The sequence below is a fragment of the Pinus tabuliformis genome, chromosome 6 (genome assembly GCF_031772625.1).
Source record: "Pinus tabuliformis cultivar Carrire ecotype Pingquan chromosome 6, CPIR1, whole genome shotgun sequence".
NCBI classification, from domain to species: domain Eukaryota; kingdom Viridiplantae; phylum Streptophyta; class Pinopsida; order Pinales; family Pinaceae; genus Pinus; species Pinus tabuliformis.
The window spans coordinates 2,007,174,700-2,007,197,011 of NC_142292.1; the positions used below are offsets into that span (position 1 = coordinate 2,007,174,700).

The 22,312-nt window shown below is 40.8% G+C and overlaps 1 protein-coding gene across 1 annotated transcript in view; it reads left to right on the forward strand.

Annotated features, from left to right (window-relative positions):
• The window catches only part of LOC149267303 (arginase 1, mitochondrial-like), a 137,113-nt gene that overhangs the window by 30,859 nt on the left and 83,942 nt on the right, over positions 1-22,312 (forward strand). The window contains exon 4 of the mRNA XM_089432097.1: positions 18,945-19,078. Coding sequence (XP_089288223.1) covers positions 18,945-19,078 — 134 coding nt within the window. The remainder of the gene's footprint in view (positions 1-18,944; positions 19,079-22,312) is intronic.

Genomic DNA, 22,312 nt, shown 5'->3' on the forward strand with positions numbered 1-22,312 from the left:
TGAGCCACTTATCCTGCCTACATGTCACCATGGGGTATCCTAGGGGAACACTGAACCACTCACCTTGTACACAACAAATCATTAGGGGAAGGCTCGACCACTCACCCTATGGTTGTGTCTCAGCAGGAGAAGGATAAACCACTCATCCTGTCTACATAGCAGACCACTAGGGTAAGTCTGAACCGCTCACCCTATGGTTGCTCATCGCTCCAAGAAGTACCCCAAGCCCCCTGGATCTCCCAGAGCTCAATACCCATATCATATAGGACCCTCAGGAGAGGGTCTCTTCATGACTCCTAGTCGTTCTCCGAAAGTCAAGAATTTGACCTTTCCTAGGGGCTTCATCTGACTATCGGCGACCTGCACATCAGTCCAAATGTGATGGAGCCTTATTGCTCCTTGTTGTACCATATCCAGGATAAAGTGGTACTTGATGTCTATGTGCTGGGAGCGGACATGAAATATGGGATTCTTTGACAATCGAATCCCACTCTGGTTGTCATAGAGGATCACGGTGGTTTCTAGCACGTGTCCAAATAGCTCACTGAAGAGCTTCCTCAACCAGACAGCTTCACAGGAGGCCATACTTGCAGCTATGCATTCGGCCTCAACGGTGCTCAAAGCAACTGACTTTTGCTTCCTACTCATCCAGGATATCAAAGCAGAACTCAAAGAGAAACAACACCCAAAAGTGATCTTGCGATTCACCACACTGCCTGCCCAATCAGCATCAAAATAACCATGCAACGTCACAGCTCTGGCAGTGAATCTCAGTCCATGAGTGATTGTGCCCCGAAGATATCTCAAAAGATTCTTGGCACCAATGCATTGTGAGTGATGAGGCTCAGCTATATGTTGGCTCAACATGCTAACTGCAAAACATATATCCGGACGAAAGTTCATCAAGAACATCAATGCTACTATGAGTTGACGAAACTCAGAGGCATTTCCCAATTCAGGTCCGACAACACTACTGCATAACTTCTTAAAGTTAAGCTCCATTGGGGTAGTCACAGGTTTGCAATCCACCATTCCAAATTCAGAATCCAATTCCCTCTTACTTTTGTAAATGAGAGGGTTTGTACCTGTCAGAAAGAGGTTGTCCACATAAAGTACCAGTATGAGAGGTCTATCATCCACAACCTTAAAGCAATGGTTTGGATCGGCTTCACTCCTAGTGAATCTCAGCTTCATCAGATAACTATCAATCCTCTCATACCAAGCCCGGGGTGCTTGCTTCAAACTATAGAGAGCTTTCTTCAACCTACATGCATGAGATTCCTGATCATGAATCTCAAACCCCTCGGGTTGATCCACATCTGTGATCTTTCTATTACATGAAGGGAATGGTCCCCTTGTAAGTTTTCCTTCGGTACATCTCGGACATGTACCTTCATGCTCTTCTTTGAATTCAGGCATCCCTGTCATCATCTGTCTCATATCGGATAGGGCCTTACAATGAATATGGGTAGACCTCCGGTGCCATTGAAGAGATGTGTCACACGACATCGTCCCTAATGGACTTCTTGCAACTTGATACAAAGTGCCAACCTTGAACCCAAGAGTAAAAGCATCTTTAAAATTCCTTTTCCAAACATGTACCTTTCCATCGATGAATGCCACGTTGTAACCTTTGTCTTCCATTACCGAAATGGATACCAGGTTTTTCTTGAGATCAGGTACATAAAGAACTTCTTGTAAATGAATTGTGTTACCCTCATTCAATTGAAGGGTAACATTCCCTACACCCTTTACGGGATAGGTGGCATCGTCTCCAAGAAAAATCTCCAAGTTTGTCTCCTTCTCTATCAAATTAGAGAGAGCATCCTTGTATCCGGTAAAGTGCCTTGAAACACCACTATCAATAAGCCAATTTCCCAAAGAGTTCGGAGGAGAGGTAGTGGAGAGGGCTGATATAAGATAATACTCCTTTTGCTTATCAAAAACAACATTTGATTCTTCATACCTGGAGTTCTTGACTTTCTTGGAGGGTCGACCATTTCCTGCATTCCTTTTTCCTTTTCCATTGTACCGGTCATTCCTTCGATCATTTTTGTTGAATTTTCCCCTGGAATGATTGTGATCATCATCATGTGATGTGTCCCTTCTATTTGGACATTCCCTTTCATAGTGGCCAAACTTATTGCAAGCAAAGCATCTACTTTTCCTTCCTCCCTTAGATCCAGGATTTCCATGGAAATGGCCTTTAGACCCTGCATTGTTTTTCCTTTTGGCATGAGCATAGAAAGCAGTAGAGTTACTTCTATTAGAGGGCATCTCTTGCTCCACCATCTTGGTTTCTTCTTGAATGCATCTTGACATCAATTCTTCAAACCCTGGAATTCGATCATTATTGAGAATAGTGGTTCTAAATATATACCACTTGGGTGGGAGTCCTCCAAGGGTAGTGATAGTTAGTTCCCGGTCAGATATGATTTCTCCAATCGATAGAAGATCATTCTTGATCTTGGTGATCCTTAAGACGTAGGATTGAATATCCTCATCCTTGCCCTTCTTAATATCCTTCAACTTATTTTTGAGGAACAATATTTGATTTGCATCACTAACCTTGAACATGCTTACCAATCTATAGTAGATCTCCTTGGAGGTGTTTAGATCGGAGATGTAAGCCACCAGACGCTTGTCAATGGAATCTTTGATAATCTTCTTCGCTTTGACTTCACCTTTGGTGTACTTGTTCTTTGTAGCAGCCGATGCATTTGATGGAGGCTCAAGGATTTTACCCTTCACATAATCCAACACTTCTTGTTCTTCCAATGTCAGATCAAGAGACATCTTCCATCCATGATAGTCAGACTTTTCACAGAGCTTGTCTTCAGCCAGGAAGTGGGATGAGGAACCCATTGAGCCTTTTGTCCTTTCCAACCATCTTCGGTGATTGCTCTTTCACTCCTGCTTGGGCTTTGTCTTCACCTCAGCTTTGATACCATGTTAATTTTAGGTATGTTCTATGCTTAGAGCAATTTACTTCAATTTTTCATATTAGCCCAATGACAATATTCAGATTAGCAATCACATCAGCATGATAGTAAAGTGCAGATAGAACATAAACATAAACAATAGAAGACAAGCCAAGACAAGAGGACACAAGATGTGGCACCAGCTAGGGACAAACCCCAATGTGGGGAAACCCTTGATCAATTCTTCTTATATTCTTCAATAGTTCAGCAGAGAGAGAGATAGTACAAATATACAACACTGATAGTTATGACAACAATAGAAAGACCATCATTCTACTAATGATGACAATTCAGATATGCAGTTCTGAATTCTCATGACAGTCTTCAACCAATAAGATTGTTGTAGTAGATCATCAATCTAGTAGCCTTCCATACTGCTGCAACATTCCATAGATAGCATGCAACACCTGCAATTCTGGTTAGGGCACAAAATGCAGCCCTTAACCTTTCACGCTATTAGCCAACTCAGCCCCTTTTGTGCTATGGTTCACTAAGGAGAGTCTCCTCTTTATCCACGCTGCCTCCAGCAAGCAGTGACACCTCAAGGCTGCCTTGGAACAACCTTAGCTTCTTTCTATGGCTTGCAGCCTTAGCTGCTTGCTATGGCTTACAGCCTAGCAAAGCAGCTCGTTGTAGCTATAGTCTCCTTCAACAGGCCCAAACAAGTTCCTAAATAGCAGTGTTACCCTATGTCTTTAACCTTGTGACTGCGGTTGCCAAACATACCTAAACCATGCCTTAGAACAACAGAAATAAACACGCTGTCACAGGGATTCCTTCATGCTGATATATGGCTCCTTTATGCTACGGCTAGGGCTCTTTAGGGCTTCCTTTGCAGCGTAGTGAAGCTCCCTTAGACAGCTGATAGATCTCACATCAAACTACAGCAAGATACCTCCTTTCTCTGCGGCTAGATATCTTTATTGACAATGCATTAGTTGACTCCTCTAGACAGCGGATTAGGGCTCTTGAGGCTGCGGATAGGATCCTCTCAAGACAGCGGATCAAGGTCTCCTTTAGCTGCGTTTGAGGGTCTCTTTTGATAATGGATTAAGGTCCCTTCTTGACCTGCGGCTAGGGCACATATGATTGCGTATGAGGGCTTTTGCTTCAGCTGTGTATTGGCCTCCTTCACTGTGGCTAAATCTCCCTCTTTGGACAGCGGCTAGGCTTCCTCCTTGAGCTGCGAATATGACTTCCTCTTGACAGCGTATAGAGGCTTCTTTGAGCTGCATAGAGGTCTCCTCTTACCTGCGAAAAGATCTCCTCATATGACTGCGACTAGGGCTCTTAGTTGACTGCGTTTAGGGCTCTCTTAGAAGACCCTTTCCACTACGTCCTCCTTGAGGGAGGACAACCCAAACGAGTGGAGAGGAGAGATCAAGAGAGATGAGTGTGTTAAATGACTTGAAGACCTCTCCTATTTATAATGCAATGTTGAGGATAAGTTGGGGTCATTTGGTTGCTGGCCGACCTTGACAAATTGTCAAATAACATAAATAAATTCATATCTCCATGAATACATGTTGGAATCGGATGATATTTAAATCAATCCTACACCTCTCGAAGAGAGGAATCTAAGAAAAATATCATCTGCCATAAATACGATGATCCACATGGAGTTTGACCCTAGTTGCCAATTTTAACATATCATCTTAGAGGAAAGTGTGGTAGTGGACCCAGAGAAAATCAAGGCAATCAGAGAATGCCTAGCACCAAGAAATGTCACAGAGGTCAGATCCTTCATCAGACTATGAGGCTATTACAAAAGGTTCATAGAAGGGTTTTCTAAGATAGCACACCCTATGACTTATTTGCAAAAGAAGGGTGCTAGATTTGAATGGACTAATGATTGTGAAGAAGCCTTCCAACATTTGCAGAAGTTGTTAACAAGTGCATCTATTTTAAAGATAGCTTATCCAAATGAAGAGTTTATTGTGTTCATTGATGCATGTAAGGAAGGGTTTAGAGTAGTCCTCATGCAAAATGGACACGTAATATGCTTTGAGTCCAGAACATTAAAATATCATGAGAGGAACTACGCCGCTCATGATTTGGAATTGGCAACAATAATTCATGCCCTTGAATTGTGGAGGCATTACCTCATGGGGAAGAGGTTTGAATTGAGAATAGACTATAGTGGTCTGAAGCATTTATTTTGACACCCAACCTTGAATGTCAGGCAAATTAGGTGGTTGAAATTCTTGGTTGAGTATGACTTTGGAATTAAGCACATAAAAAGGAAGGAGAAAAAAGTGGTTAAAGCACTCAATAGAAGGGTGAATGAAGTGCATGCTACAACATAAGTGTATGCAAATCTGATTTAAAAATTAGAATTTTAGAGGTTGAAATTTCAGATTAGCTATACATGCAAATAAAAGAGAACTACAACAAGGTAAGCTACAACCAAAATAAAAAAACTTTGATCTCTAAGAGGATGGAATCCTCATGTACATGGGAAGAATTTATGTGTTGAATTCTCAAGGGTTGAAAAACATAGTGTTGAGTGAGATGCATAATGTACCCTATGCTGGACATGTTGGGTATCAAAAGACAATTTTAGCTATCAAGAATCAATAATTTTGGTTAGGTATAAAAAGGAAGTGGCTAATTATATGGTTGAGAATTTGGAGTGCCAAAAAGTAAACGCTGGACATAGGCATCCCTCTAGATGGTTATGTTAAATTTTGAGCCTAGCACTTCGTAATTAGTTCATAGAGATTTATCACTAATCTATTGAATAAAACCACAACTAGGTTCTTAACACAATTATTTAGTGGAAGCAAAAGATATTAACCAATCTCAATCACATGTGAGACACAGATTTTTCCCAATCAAAAAAGTTCCTTATTAAATCTTAATCAGAAATTACTTGGGCTCCCCTCCTGGGATAATGGTCGAATTAAGAAATTTACAATTACGACATGCCTTGGATCTGATCCAGCTGGTTAGAGGCCCTAGATCTGTCCTTGATTTGCTTGGCTGATTCGGATCTCCAATGTTATGCCCTGCATCTTTCTTGGACCTGACACACTTGAGTATCTCACTCCTTAGTGGAGAAAATCCCTCTCTCAGTAGCTTGTGCCGATGTATGGTATATCTTTCTCCTCTCCTTAGCGTTGCTTTTATAACTTTTCATTGAGCTAAATCCCCAACCCTAATCCCCAAAGTGATGGATGGCCAATATTATATATTGCCTCACCTGAGATTTGCAGTTGAGATTAAAACATAATCACTAAAGTAAATCAATCAATCAAAGGCAAAAGGCATATGAAGAAGGGTCGAAAAACAAACGTCGAGGTAACTCATGTACCACGATTTGCTCCCTCCTACACACATATACCCAATTGTGGGCTTGCCTCATCATAGCTACCCTTGTACCATGACATGTGGCTTGGTGCCTTCCCTTGATCCCCACTCCGTTCCATCACTATATCACATGCCACCTACCCATTGATGGATGTACCATGGATATGTCACCCCATTTAAAGGTTGAAACCACCTAATAGGGTCCTTGGTTAGCCCCCTTATTGATCTTGGAGACACCTGTACATGCCAAAGCCCACTATGGAATGACATGCCAGCATGAATTGCCCACTTGATTCCATGATTTGTAAACTCTTTTACTTGATTACTCTAATGGTTTGTTGTATTGGAGGGCAAAGGGATGCATTGGATCTTATGCAGGATTGCAGGTGGGTCTCCATTTTGGGGTTTGGTCTCCCTACATAAGGTCCAAACCCTTCAGAGGGCCACATTGGCACTTGTAGGGTGAGCGTTGAGAGCCATGGGCCTCCACCATAGCAAAGAGTACTTCATGGATCCCCAACACCATTCAGGGATTGCTCGTGTTCCACCTTTTGGATAAGGATGATGCACTTGGATCACCATGCCCAACCGGCTCCACACATGTACCACACACTTGGCAGATGTTCTAGGGTCCAAATGAGGACGTGTCTCACTGCAAGAGACAAAGGGAGGGTTTATGTCATCATCCTAGCCCTTCCAGATGGTTTACAGGCAGTATCAGTCCACTTGGAGACCCATGAGGATGTCATATTGCCCCCACCCACTTAGGGCACCACATATGACATGCTTGGATATCAAGGGGCCAACCCCTTGTCCACTATGTTTGGAGTCCATTCTCTCACCTTGGCACGTTTGGACTCCATTAGGCCTCCTCAATGGCCCAACTACTCATCATATTCATTATTTTTCCCTCTCGAGAGGCTATTCTTTGTATTATTGAGCTATCTTGGTGGGCTTATCACCAAGTCATGTCATTATTATGTATTATTTTATTATTTGGGGCTAAATTAGTCCAATTAGGCAAATCAAATCCCCTTTGGAGTTGTATAAATAGGAGAGAGACTCATTCTAACCTCTCATCATCACTTGGATTGGGTTGGTATCTCTTGAGAGATTTTCACACTTTTTGTTGGGATAAACTTTTTGGAGTTTCTTGATGCACTATGATGTTTGGATTTTCGCTATTGCCTTTGGACCTTATTTCTAATGCAAAGTGGATGAACGAATATACTCTCTCTCTCATGTAAGTCGAATTTTTTATGCTATTCTTGTTATCTTACTTGTCAAATGCATGTATATTGTTATCATTATTCTTCTATGGGTAATGTAATGTGAAATTCTTCTGGGACCTTGAATAAGTGATTTAATGCATGCATTGCTCTTTGAGGGATTGGGTGAATGTTCCTAGAGGCACCTCTTAGGTTGAAAGACCTCGAAACTTCATCTCTTTGGCAAATTTGAAGTATAAATCCCTATTGACCTAGTTGCTGCCCTTGGAGAGGCTAGCAAAGATCAATTAGGGCTCCTTAGCTCATGAAAATTCTCGATCTATGTGTATCTTGACTCCATTAAGCCCAAGCAATAAGGCACCGATGCTCGTATCCCTTTGGTGGTCAAATTTACCTCTCTTTTCTTCACTTTTCCAAATTCTAGGCCTAACCCTAGAGGGTCACCTAGGGCATCAAGCGAAATCTTTTGTAGCCATCCAAACACCTTGAAAATTGGTCCACAATTGTGTTGGGGTCTTCTCAAGGGGTCCTCCAAATTTGAGCACAATCCAACGGTGGAATCCTAAGATATTGCAAGCCCTAGCTCGAGGATCATTTCTCTCCCTAGGTTGATTTGGGTTAGTGTCCTCATTTGGATCATTGCATTCAAATTTCAAAAGAAAATTAGTCCTTTGATCCTATTCTCTTTCCTAATTAGGTCAAGCCCCTCTTTGGTCGATCAACTCCATACCCTTGACCTAGTTTGGGTCCACTTGGGTTCTCTGTGGTCCCACAACTTTATAACTCAAATTCCACAAGGATTACATAAAATCCATTTCTCCATAAGGATCCTTAAGTCTAGGAAGCCCCTTGTCAAGGTATATCCTCTAAACCTAGGCTCAAGTGTCCTCTTAGCCCTTCCTAGAGAGCCTATCACCTTGTTTCTCAAGCAAGTAAACTATTTAATTGAGTCTCTCTTGTGAATAGGCTTTAGGAATCACTCCTTATCCGATCATTGATCTATTCATTATTCTGATCCCTCTTCTATTGGGTCTCCTCCCATCGGTTAAAGTCCATAAAGAGCAGGGAGCCTTAGCTGAGGTGACAGTGGGCTATCGCTCCATTGTTGCCCCTTGAGCTAGTAGTTTCTCTATAGGATCCCTTCCTAGGACGCTTGCTAGTTTGAGCAGTAGCAGTCCTATTTTCCCATTCCATATTTATCACCCCCTCCGCACATTACGAGCCCTATATTCCATCTCCCTTCTTTGGGTCCACATGATCGCGGGTCCACTGGGTTTAGCACACCCCCTCCCCCTTGTCCACATATCTAGGTCAGGCCCGAAAACGTTTCCCCAAAGGTTGATGCAGTTAAAAGAAAGTTAAAAGCATATCATGGTCACAAGCAAGAAACAAAAGAAAGAAAATCATAAAATGCAAAAGATGGTCGGGACATTAATATTAGCACATGGGAAAAATCCAAGCATGATCTCTACCTCTTATCATTATGGCCATCACCCTAGTTCCTAGGGCCATGATTGCCCCATTACATCATAAAGGAACATATGCATGTCCCAACCCCCGGTGGGCGATGAACTATCCCACCTTTAAAGGGGTAATAACTGATAGACATCATTCACAACATGCTCTCATTTCCTGGAGTTTTGAGCAGTATTACAAAAAAAATCAAGAAAAGGTAATTGTTGCTTCTATATTATGCTTGATTGTGCCCTAATTTGTTGAAAATATTTTTTAAAGGCTATCTAGTTGAGAATTGCATATGTTACTCATTGTATAACATGTAATGAATGCTCCTAGTGGAGGAATTCTTATAACTCTCCATCAAACTCCATTTATCATTGAGTGAGTAAATGTTGGAATTTCGATACCTAGGGCATCAAATTTCAACCTCAACAATAAATTTGACTTATCTATCACATCCTTGACTCCATATCCCTAAAGGACAAAGCACTAGTCCAAGTCATTGGTGATCAATCCAAACTTTTCTCCATAATTTTCTCTTCTTAAAATCGGTCCATTTAAGGGTAGGGAAAAAATGTAGGGCTTGGAGCGAAATTTTAGGGAAGAATAATTTTGGTAATCTAAGAGCCTAAATATCAAAAGATAGGTCAGGGCTACCAAACCTATAAATTTGGTGGGCATCCACGTAGATTTCATCCATAAAATATCTTTCCCTAGGTGTTGCTCTAAGAGGGAAACCCTAGTCTCTTTTCCCCTCAACTTGAGGACTTTCTTGAGGGTTTCATGAGCCTTGGCTTAGTTGAATATCATTGTAAGAAACCTTTTCCCTTAGGCCCTAACCTTGTGAATACCTATCACCATCAAAAAATCTCAAAACCCTAGGTCTTGAAACTTCTTTTCTAGGGATTTTCTTTGAGAGCCTTTTACTTCTTTGAAGCCTTGAATCATGATTGGGTCTCTCTTTTAAATGAGCTCTAGCTTATCACTTTGTGCCTTATACCTAGCATATCTATTTTAATTGATCTCCTTCCTACCAAGAGTCTTCCCATCGGTGAAAGTCCGTAAAGAGCAAGGGGTTTTGGCTGAGTGACATTGTGCCTCTACCCCATTGTTAGCACTTTATCTAGCTTTTGTCTTGTAGGGTTTCCCTCTCCAAGGCCTTCTAGATTTTGTGGTAACAATTCCAATGTAAACAATCCAACTAGTGGCACATGTCGGAGTTAATTTCAAAGTAGGGTTGAGTTCACAGGTGGAGATCATCACTAGCTAAGTGTGCCATCGAATTGTTGTTAGATCCCCCTGTTGGCATGCATGCCAGTGCCTCTTGATGTACGTATCTCATCATTGTAGTGGTTCTACTGCCAAGTAGGAATAGATTGGAGTGAGGGATAGACAACCTCCCACATACTTAGAGTCAATCTCCAACCAAAATGCCAGCATATCATATTAACTGCTATGTATTTGCTATAGGTGGCAACCCCTGAGATCAACGTATATATCCTTTGACTGTTGTGTGTAGATTTGCTAGCTGCTACGTGTGGGGAAGTGGTAGTAAAGAGGATGTATTTCCCACTTAATTCGTGGTTGGATGCCAACGATTTACCATGTGCCAATTGTTTTCTAAACAAGCTGCGTATGATCTTATTTTGAGCGATTGCGTATTACATTAGACTTGCTAACATACAATAGTCAACCATGTGTGCCAACATGTGGGGACAAGTTGGGGACAAGATCTGGCTTAAGTGGCAGACTGGCAGTGTTGCACCCCACTCAACTCATAGCAAGCCTGTGAGCGAACAAGAGAGGAACTCAACCTGTTGAGTGGGTACTTAATGGGCCCCTTTTCTGACACTTAACTCGTCTTGTTGACTGGCTTATTTGGCAACCCCATCTCTTCCTTGTCTTGTGGGCCTCTGTCATGCCAAATCAGCTTTGAACTAGCACATGAATATCCATGTCATTTTTTTGTCCCCTTCAACTTGAATATTTTTTATTTTGTCTCCACTTATTTATTTTTTGTACTTTCTCGTCTTTTTTTTGCACTTACATTAGAGAAAGTGGGTTTTCATGGGGAATTAATCATTTTTTTGACCCCCAAAGTGGGTCTTAGGATGATTTTGGGGTTGTGAGCACAAATTTCAAGCATCCACATGCTACCAACATATCCTAGTGCAACTTATTTACAACATTACATAGGAAATTAACTAAAATCCCGCACTGCGGGAAATTTTAACTAATTAAAAAATCATAGAAAAACTTAGTCAAATTCCACGAGGCTTTGGATATGACCTAGCATGGTAATATACATTGACCCCAAAGATTAGGATGGACCCAAGGCCTAGTTATTAAGCTGCACTCCAACTTTGGAGATATTGAGTGAAAAAACTCAACTAATTATTTATCGTTGAAGAATGTAAATAATTGGTTGAGTGAAAAAAACACTCTAGAGTGGATTCACTTATTAATCAGGTGCCAGGTCACCTAAGCTTGTTACACAAGTTCATCCTACTAGTGACACTTATTACAATACCCCCATAGGGGTTGTAGAATTTGAGAGAAGAAATTATAGAAAGAGGAGAGAGAAAACAGGGCAGAAATTATAGAGAGAGGAGAGAGAAAAAAACAGGGCATAGATGCCCTGTTGACTTCTGATCTTTAATTTTTTTTTTAAGGAGTTCCTACTCCATTGGATAATGAAGTCTTTGTTCCCTGTCATGTGCATATGAGTAGGTAAGAGTGTAGACTAGTGCATCTCACTCGGGGGGATTTGAATTGGGCACTTGTTGGCATGGAACTAGCCAAATGCCCAACAATATTGGCAACGAGCAGTTGAACTAGCCCCTTCGGCATAAATGTTTGGAAACATGTCATCCCACTCTCTAGCACTTCAGCAAGAGTGAATTTATTGGTACCTTTCTAGCCATAGTGGGTCCACAATGGGAAAACATGTTAGAAGCGAGATTTGAACTTGGTTGGGGGAGGATAACAACTTCTCCTTTTAACAACTCAAGCTAGAAAAATATTGTGTATGCAATAAATGGTGGATTGTGACTCTCAAGTAGCTAACACAAGGTTGGTTTTCCGAGACAGCACTCAGATTTTGACAAGAGCACCATGGATGAAGCCATATTCTTTGTTATATTTTTTGATATACCCTTCACCAATTTCTCTCAGGAAAATTTTTGTTTTGAAATTTTAGCATTTTACTCACTATGAAATATTTTGGGAGTTGAATTGATAGGGATTTGATTGGTATAAACTGTGGAGTTTAATGATATGCCTTGTCAATTTTTATTCGATATTAAAAGAGGTTGTAGCAGTGGAACATTAAACATTCAATCTATCTCATTTTATCAGAATAGTTGATAACTCTGCACACCATGTTGAATGGATGTTTTCTTGCAAAGCCTGTAACATGACAATTTCATAAGTAGTTTTGTTTTAACTTGTGTAGTACCTGTTGTAGTTTGTTGCATTGAAATTTATTTGTGGTTATTTATTTGCACAAAAATATTATAGAAAACAATGTGGTATTTTTTTATTAAAAACTTTGGGTGTGCCATAGATGGTGGAATGTGACTACGAGCGAGATTGTTTAGAGGGATGAGCACATGACCATTGACAATAGAATGTCTAAACCTCTTATGTTAATGACTTAGACAAAGTCATTTTCCTTGGTCCAGGGCTGGCAATATTAGAATATTTCTATTTAGTATTTAATGCTCATTCTTTTAGCTGTTGCTATTTTTATTCTTTTAGCAGTTTCTTAAGATGAAACTGATTGTTTCCATATTCTACATAGAAACCTGATGTTTCTATTATTGTAAATATCTCTGTATTATCATTGAGCTGTTTGCTCATTCCTAATCAATTCATTCAATATTCTTTCATGGTATCAGAGCTCAGGGATTTTTTCGAAATAATTTTTCATAGTTTGAAAAATTCAGTAGTTCATTTCGAAACTGCTCTCAGGGTCTGTAGATTTCTTGATCAGCTATCCTCTTCGTATCCTAATCTCTTGAGTTCCTTCATTCCTTTCTAAGGTCGAGCCCTCTGTAAGCCAGGTAGCCTTCACTGAGTCTTAGCCTCGGCTTTGCTCACTGTGATAAAAGCTTACAGTCGTCAATCTCGATACAGAAAGGGATTCTTCTCCTGCATTGTCATTTTATGAGGAATTAACTTTGTGGCGGAATCGTGAAATTGCCTTGAAATTAAAATCCGGCATTTCGAATCCGGGGGCAACAGTCTATTTGTCGGTTGACCAGTTTATTTGTTTGAAGTCTTGTTGTCTCATCGTGGCACTTGAAGGAATAACAGTGTTTGCTGCTCAGCTGAGGATTTGCTTTTCCACACGGGAACGTGGCAACACAGTGTACACGCCCGACGCCCACACAGTCTTCGCTACACAGGAATCGCACGCCCGAATCATATCAAGTTACAGTAATATCATTCCATTGGCTGCCCCCCGTGGTATCAATCTATTGACTGTCTCCTCCACCAGATCGAGGGCCTGAACCGGAAGCGGTAGCGGAAACCGAAGTTGAAGCGTTTGCGTCCAAAGCTGAAGCTACAGTTAAACCATTTTTTTCCCCACGTATTTTGGCTAACGTATTCAACAGATCGAGATCCTCCAGAGATTTAAGCCCCGCTTGCATCACGTGACGGCATTTTCCAGATCATAGTGACGGCATTAAAAATATCACGCATTTTCCCGGCATTTTCCAGTGACGGTATTTTCAAGTAACGACATTTTCCAGATTCACGTGTTTGCTTAGCGATTTGATTAAAATTTATTGTGATTTTCCTTTGAAGCGGTGGGACCAGAACAGCGTATATATAATCGTGGACAGCTTCAGTCTACGAATTTTTTTTCTCTCTCTTCAAATCAGATTTAATTTTATGAAGATACAGATCTGAGTTAGTTTTTTTTGGTCTGGTGTTTTGATCTGGTGCACTGATACAGATCTGAGTTATTTTTGTGCAAGACTATTTCTTTCAAAGCAGAATTTGTCAAAGTTTGGTACAGTCATCTTGAAAGAGGAATTTTAAGCAGGCAGCTACATTTTTTTTGAGTGTCAGACTTCTGTATTGTCTTTGGGAAAATGGCCACGCTCACCAATCTGATGTTAGAAGGAAATCAACGCTTTAATGGCAGCAACTATAACATTTGGAAACAAAGAATGCTGACCATTTTTGAATACAGGCGTCTTGATCAGCTCATTTTGGGCAAAGAGCCTCGTCCCAGTACAGCTAGTACCGATCAAGATAAATTTGATGATCGAAATCGAGACGCTGTTATGCTTCTCAAGCTCTCTGTCGCTGATGATCAGTTACCACAGATTCCTTCTGGCAAGACCGCTGCCGAAATCTGGCAACAGTTGAAAGAACTGCACGAGACATCTGACAAAAGCAGAGCATTTTTTCTCAAAAATCAGTTGTTCTCCATCATGATGGATGAACATATGTCTTTACATGAACATCTCAACAAAATTAAAGACATTCGAGATCAGCTCGAAGCCATTGGTCGGACCATGGAGGAAGAAGATATGGTAGTCATTACTCTGAAAAGTCTACCGAAATCTTATGAACACTTCATAGAAACACTCAACATTACAACCACAAATGTTGATCTGAAGTTTCCAGATTTATGTACCAAACTTCTGCAGCAGGATCGGTGGAAACAACAGTTTGGTATTGGTGCGTCATCAGTGCCCTCGGAAAATGCATTTGCTGCAAAATACCAGTCCTCTCAGTTCTTTCAGCAGAAAGGCTCTTCTCAGCCTTTTGATCCTGCTAGGAAGAAAAGTGTGCAGTGTAATTACTGTCACAGGTTCGGTCACATGAAGAAAGATTGCCGACAGAGGATTGCTTCTGAACAGAAGAAACAGGGAGGGCCACATCAGACAGCAAATGTTGCAGAACATTCCGAGCAGACAGATTCTGCCTTTTACGCCTTTATGGCTAAAAGGTCTTCAGAACATGTTCCTTCCTCTGCATGGTACATTGATTCTGGTGCATCACGCCACTTCTCTCACAGGCGTGACTGGTTTATTGACTTCTCACCTTTCAGTGATTCCGTGGTATTTGGTGGAGGTGAAAAGTACAATGTAGCTGGCAGGGGTACAGTTCAAATTCAGTCTGGTGGACGCACGCTCATATTTCTGAATGTATACTATGTTCCTGGTATGGAGATTAATCTGCTATCTGTCAGCCAGATTATGAGGAATTCTCCTCAGCTCGATGTTGTGTTCAGTGCACACAAGTGCTCCATCATTGACAGGGAGACCAGTCCAACAGTTGCTGTTGGCCTAGAGGACCATGGTCTATACAGGCTACTTGACACCGGTGACTCTCCAGAAGTAGCTCTAGCAGCACGTGTCTCTCCCATCAGCACTCTATGGCATCAGCGATATGGGCATCTAAATATGCAGTATCTCTCTCAGCTCTCTCGGGAGGGACTTGTGTCAGGATTACCTGATATTCAGACTCAGCAGTTGGGGGTATGCAGCGCCTGTCAAGCGGGAAAGCAACATCGGTCTTCATTCAAAAGTGGAGAATCTTGGCGCGCATCTAAGGTACTTCAGTTACTTCATGCTGACATTTGTGGTCCTATGAATACAGCTTCTATCACTGCTTGCAAATATTTTTTACTTATTGTAGATGACTTCAGTAGAAAGATGTGGGTGTATTTTTTAAAAAATAAATCTGATACTCTTAGTACCTTTCAGAAGTTTAAAACCTTAGTTGAGAAAGAATCTGGGTGTAATTTCATGACCCTTAGAACCGACAATGGGGGGGAATTTTGTTCCTCAGCTTTTGCCAACTTCTGTGATATTCATGGCATCAAACGTCAATTAACCACACCTTACACTCCCCAGCAGAATAGTGTTGTCGAGCGTCGCAACCGCACGGTTGTTGAAATGGCTCGTTCCATGTTACAACACAGGAGTGTTCCAAACAAATTCTGGGTTGAAGCAGTGTTTACTGCTGTTTACCTTCTTAACCGATCACCTACTCAGGCTGTTAAAGGGAAGACTCCTGAAGAAGTTTGGTCTGGTCGTAAGCCTAAGATCAGTCACCTCAAAGTATTTGGCTCAGTTGCATATGTTTGGATTCCACCTGCTAAGCGCTCTAAGTTGGATTCCAAAAGCCAGAAACTCATGATGACAGGTTACAGTGATCATCACAAGGCCTATAGGCTGATAGATATAGCCACTGGTCGTCTTAGCTTCAGTCGAGATGTAGTATTTGATGAAGACTGAGGATTCTTTCAGTCTTCTTCTTCTGAGCAGCGTTCTGAGGATCAGCCTCACAGTGTTCTTCTTTCGGTCGGTCCACCTGATGGGAGGGATGAGGTAGCATCAGTATTTGATAATACTCTATCTGAGTTTCCTCCAGAAAATAACCCTCCCCTTGCTGCCCCTATTGCTCTTGAGTCTTCTCCACCTCCTCCTGATATTGGTTCCTCTACTCCTGATATTGGTTCTTTTACTCTTCGGCCTAAATGGTGGGCTAAAACCATTGGTGATCTCCGGGATGATGAGCTCCTTGAAGGTAGAACTTCTAGACATAAGAACAGACAACAGTCTACAGTCAATTTCGCTCTTATGGCTAACTTACACAGTATTTTTGAGCCTCAAACCTATTCAGAGGCTAAGGGTACATCTGAGTGGGAACAGGCTATGGAAGCCGAATTCCAGAGTCTTCAGAAGAATCACACCTGGACACTTTCTGATCTTCCTGCCGAAAAAAAGCCCATAGGCTGCAAATGGGTGTATAAAGTGAAATACAAAGCTGATGGAACCATAGACAAGTATAAAGCTCGTCTTGTGGCTCGAGGGTTCTCACAGAAGGAAGGCATCGACTATGAGGAGACTTTTGCTCCTACAGCCAAGATGAGTACCATAAGGCTTGTCCTTGCTCTAGCAGCTCAGTTCAATTGGAAAGTTCATCAGATGGATGTAAAGAGTGCTTTCCTAAATGGTGATCTCCAAGAAGAAGTCTACATGGCGCAGCCAAGATGAGTACCATAAGGCTTGTCCTTGCTCTAGCAGCTCAGTTCAATTGGAAAGTTCATCAGATGGATGTAAAGAGTGCTTTCCTAAATGGTGATCTCCAAGAAGAAGTCTACATGACGCAGCCTCCAGGATTCAAGGTTGCTGGTCAAGAACAGAAAGTGTGTCGGTTAGCTAAAGCAATCTATGGATTGAAACAAGCTCCTCGGGCTTGGTACATGAAAATTGATCAGTACCTGACAGATCAGGGTTTTCACCGGAGTCCATCTGATGCAAACCTGTATATCAAGCATACTGGTGGTGATATCTTGTTTGTGGTTGTCTATGTGGATGACCTTATCATTACTGGCAGCTCTGCACATTTGATCCATGGGATCAAACAAGATCTATGCAGAACTTTTGAGATGACAGACTTGGGACTTCTTCATTACTGCCTGGGGGTTGAAGTTTGGCAGACTGAAAATCAGATCTTTCTCTCTCAGTCCAAGTATGCCAAAAATCTTGTTGAAAGGTTCAGAATGCAGGATTGCAAACCAGCCACGACTCCTATGGAACCAGGGCTCAAACTTTCAGCACAGTCACCCTCTCCTCTTGTGGATGAAACTTTATTCAGGCAATTAGTGGGCAGTCTCATCTATCTTACTGCTACCAGACCTGACATTAGTTTTGCAGTAAGCTACATTTCCCGCTTCATGTCCGCTCCTAAAGCTGATCATTGGATAGCAGCAAAGCGGGTGCTACGATATGTGCGTGGTACTTCTGATTATGGCCTCTTATATACTCGCAGTTCAAATCCTATTCTCAGTGGCTACACTGACTCTGACTGTGCCGGTTCGGTTGATGACCGTAAATCTACAGCTGGGTATGTGTTTAGTCTAGGATCTGGTGCTGTTACTTGGACTAGTAAGAAGCAACAGGCAGTGGCTCTCTCCTCAACAGAAGCTGAGTATCGGGGAGCAGTTAAGGCATCCTGTGAGGCAGTTTGGCTTCGACGTATGCTTGCAGATATGCATGTTTTCCAGACAGGGCCTACTCCTTTGTTCTGTGATAATCAGGGAGTGCTCAAACTTGCCAAGAATCCTGTCTTTCATGAACGAACAAAGCATGTGGAAACTCATTGCCACTACATTCGCCAGCTGGTTGAAGACGGCTTAGTTCAGTTGCAATATGTTCCCACAACAGAGCAGCCCGCCGACATTTTCACCAAGCCTCTTGGTCCTGATAAATTTGTAAAATTCCGAGGGTCTATTGGTGTTGTAAATAGATTGAGCATTAAGGGAGGGTATTAGAATATTTCTATTTAGTATTTAATGCTCATTCTTTTAGCTGTTGCTATTTTTATTCTTTTAGCAGTTTCTTAAGATGAAACTGATTGTTTCCATATTCTACATAGAAACCTGATGTTTCTATTATTGTAAATATCTCTGTATTATCTTTGAGCTGTTTGCTCATTCCTAATCAATTCATTCAATATTCTTTCAGGCAGAAGCTTTCACAAACAATAAGAAATATATTTTTACATTTGTGAAATTACTTACTTTTTTTCAGTGTTTAGTTGATTTTTTGCAGATATCTGTTTGGATTCCAGAACAAAGTTTCATTGCTCATTTGTTTAATCGATTATGTGTATAAAATGCTAGATCAAATCTTTGCTTCTGTAGGTGTACGTGAAAGTGTTGTCTGTAAATTTTGTTTTCATGTCCAAGGAACTTGCTTTAATCTTGATTTTCATCAAGGGACTTGTCCTGCCTTAAGAGATGTTGTTTTGTTAAATTCATTACTTCAATGTTTCGAAAAATGATTCCTCATACTTGATTTAAATATATTCACCGTGCAGTTCAAAATTCAAATCTATGCTTAGAACTTTCCGAATTTCTATGCTTAACGTCTTTCAAGAATAATATGTTGTTAGAACAGTTGGCCTGACAAATATGTTATTATTGGTAGTGCAGGGAAAGAATTGAAAGACTCTAGAGTGCTGTCAGATGCTGGAGACGTTCCAATTCAAGAAATGCGAGATTGTGGGATTGAAGATGAGAGGTTAATGAAAACTGTCAGTGACTCTGTAAAAATTGTAATGGAGGAGGTGAGACGAAGTATTTCTATTATAATATCTATTTATAACAAAGAAGTCAATTTCTGTCCTAGAACATTTACATTTTTCCTCCTTCTTGGAAGGAAACCTATGTTATATCTTTTTAAGTTTTCAGGAAGCTTACATCAAGGGTTACAGAAGGGACTGAAGAATTACTAAGGGGGTGCCCTCTCCCTAGATGACTACTAATGGGTCACCTCCTTTCTACATAATTAAGAAGGGCCATCATGTCAACCTCAGCGCCAAACTTTAGAGAGTCAACATCTATCCGAAGAACACAACCTACCAATGATCTTGCAGACTAACTCATCATTGAAGGTTGCCATTTCCCCCAAGAGGAAATCAATGAAGTCCTCAGTAAAGGTGGCATTAGATCATCTTTACCACAAGACGGAAAGGCTGACAAGGAAAATGGTTTCTGAAAGATCTCTTCTACATTGTTTGATCACCCTAACATCTCTTGAACTATCTTCCTATCATAGTGGTCCAACAAAGGGCTACAGTGAAATCAATCAGTAGAAACATTGGCCCACCCAACATCCTTGGAAAACATGCTTGATTATCTCCTCTTTCCAACATCCTTATAATTGCTTGTCAAACTTGATCAATGAAGTTCTGCTTTAATTGTTAGGCTATGATTAAGTACTATACACCCCAAGTTGCAAGATTTGAAGGAAACCATAACTTTTTGGATGGTGTTGAAATTCTATAGCATGTGCAGTAGAATACAATTTTCTGAACTAATAATTACTTCATAATGATTTTTAAACAATATATCTCATGCCACTGATATCATTGAATACTTACACACATAAAATCTCAACTATAAATGCAGCGGAAAACAACAAAGATCATAGAAAGACAACCGTGCACAGTAGACAATATTTTTCACTTGGGAAATACAATTTGGGAGAAAACCCAGCAATCTTTTCTTGAGGAGAAATTGTCTTTTCAACAAGGTTTACAAATCAGAAATTTGTCTAGAAATCTGTGCCAACTTTACAAGTCAAAACACCAGCCAAATCTGGTCAAACTACTGCTAGTCAATGCTGGTCAAACCAGTCAAAAGTCAACTCAGAATCTATGGTCAACTGTAGTCAATGATCTGCAGTCAATTGTGGGTCTGTGGTCAAACTTGCACGTGCGGGCTGCGGTCAACTCTGCATTCAAAACTCTGTCAAACCCTGCGATCAAACTCGGTCAATTTCTCTTACACGTGCCACTAGTCAAGCTGCTGGTCAAACTCGGTCAAGCTCAGTCACATGTGCAGCCTCCAAGAGAGGGAGAATGATGAAAAAAAGATGAAAGATGAACCAAGACAATAGATTTCTCCTTAGCTGAATTTCTCCTCCACTAGAAAAGATTGAATGAGCTTGCTTTGTTGATGACTGTCTCCTCATATGCACGTCTATCTATTTAGAGCTATAATGTTGGGTGGAGACCCATTAAGGGGCACCTTATAACCTAAGTCACATTACACAAGGGCACGAGACATGAAGGACACGTAAAAGCGGGTATTCAACACGAGACATAGCGACCCCGGAAACATGACACGAGGGACATGTTATATATATATATATATTAAAAATACTGAGATATAGTGCCGGATCCATATTTTTTAGAAATTAGAACATCTATAGATATGAATCATGATGATATATATTTAGTATTTAGTAATTTACTAGTTAGTTTATTAATTTACTACATCAATGATGTTCACAGTTCAATGTTCATTGTTCATGTTATTAACAATTGTTCAAGCACATAGGAAACTATTAACTAGAAATTTAGAAATATCATGATTGATAAAATAAAACTAGAAAGTTAGAATGTGTGAACTGCGCTTTCAATGTGAAGTTGTGAGCATTCCGCTCGAATTTGGCGGAATTCCTCACACTGCACAACAAATTTGATTTTGGTGGAAAGCAAACTTGACTTCGGTGGCGAACAATGACAAAAAAACCCAAAAATAAACCATGTCGTTGGTTTTAAATGTCACTTTTCTTGGGACATGTGTCCTAAGAGCCAAAAATGTTAGTTCACATTTTCGCCACACCCAAAACACATGTCTTGATTGGAGGACATGAAAAAAAAGTTTTCAACACATTTTAGGGCATGTTTCAACTTTCATGTCTAACACGTGAAATAAGGGACACGAGACCTTGAGGGATGTGTCCTGTGACTTAGCTCATAACAAGAAACCCCTTCACTAATGGAGCCTACATCACAACTCAACATGTGACTAGAATTGTTTATTCCACTGTTGGGTGAAAACCCCCATTAAATAACCAATTCAAACTTGCTCTATAAAAATTAGATCACTCCATCCCAAAGCAGGCAATGTGAGTACTGTGGGTCAATCTCCCCGAGCGAGACACCAAGGCTAATGAGGGAAACATTGCCCCGGGCCATTCACCGGCCAAATCAGCATGGGCCCATGGAATGTATCATTCCCCCCTGGTCAATCTGCATGACCCCGTAGGAGAAAGCTCACTGCTGCAGACTATAAAAACATCAACTGATGGATCAAGAATTTGTATTACATCCATATTTTATATTTTGTAGCCCCTATTGATTTAGAACAATTTTGCATCGTCCAATAAAGTGTGCTTGCTGTAAGTTGAAACATGATTGACTCAATTGAGTCCTCAATCTTACCATCAATTTTATGAAACATGGAATCTAACAAAGTGAAAGTCACTCTTAGAAATGTGCTTTCAAGCATGTCTTAGGGACCAAACCAACCTATCCTCTTAGTGAGGGAAAGGTCCAAATTGGTTTGGTTGAAAGATCCATCATTTCCTTATACCTTCAAACTCCCTTCATAACTCCTAGGTCACTCTTCCCAAGCCTGTTAGAGCCCTTAAAAGGAAATATACCTATGTGTTGAGCTCATAGATTTGTGGTGACAACTTTAGCAAATCCTAATCCAGCCAAGGAACACATAAGCTTTATCATAACACTACTCAAGAGAAGATCATATCCATAGGATCGCTCGCGCACGAGAGAGAGAGAGAGAGAGAAACCATGAACAAAACAGATATGGTGCATGTTATCGCATGTTTAGGTGCTAAGTGGTAAGCACACAAAAGATATGCCCATTGTCTATTCAGCATGATTTCCTCTCACTCTAGGCCAACTCATTGTTGGAATTTCTAAGTCTAACCCGTTAGAAACCCTTCATGTACTTTGTGATTTATTTCTGCATACTTGTTCTGATTAATT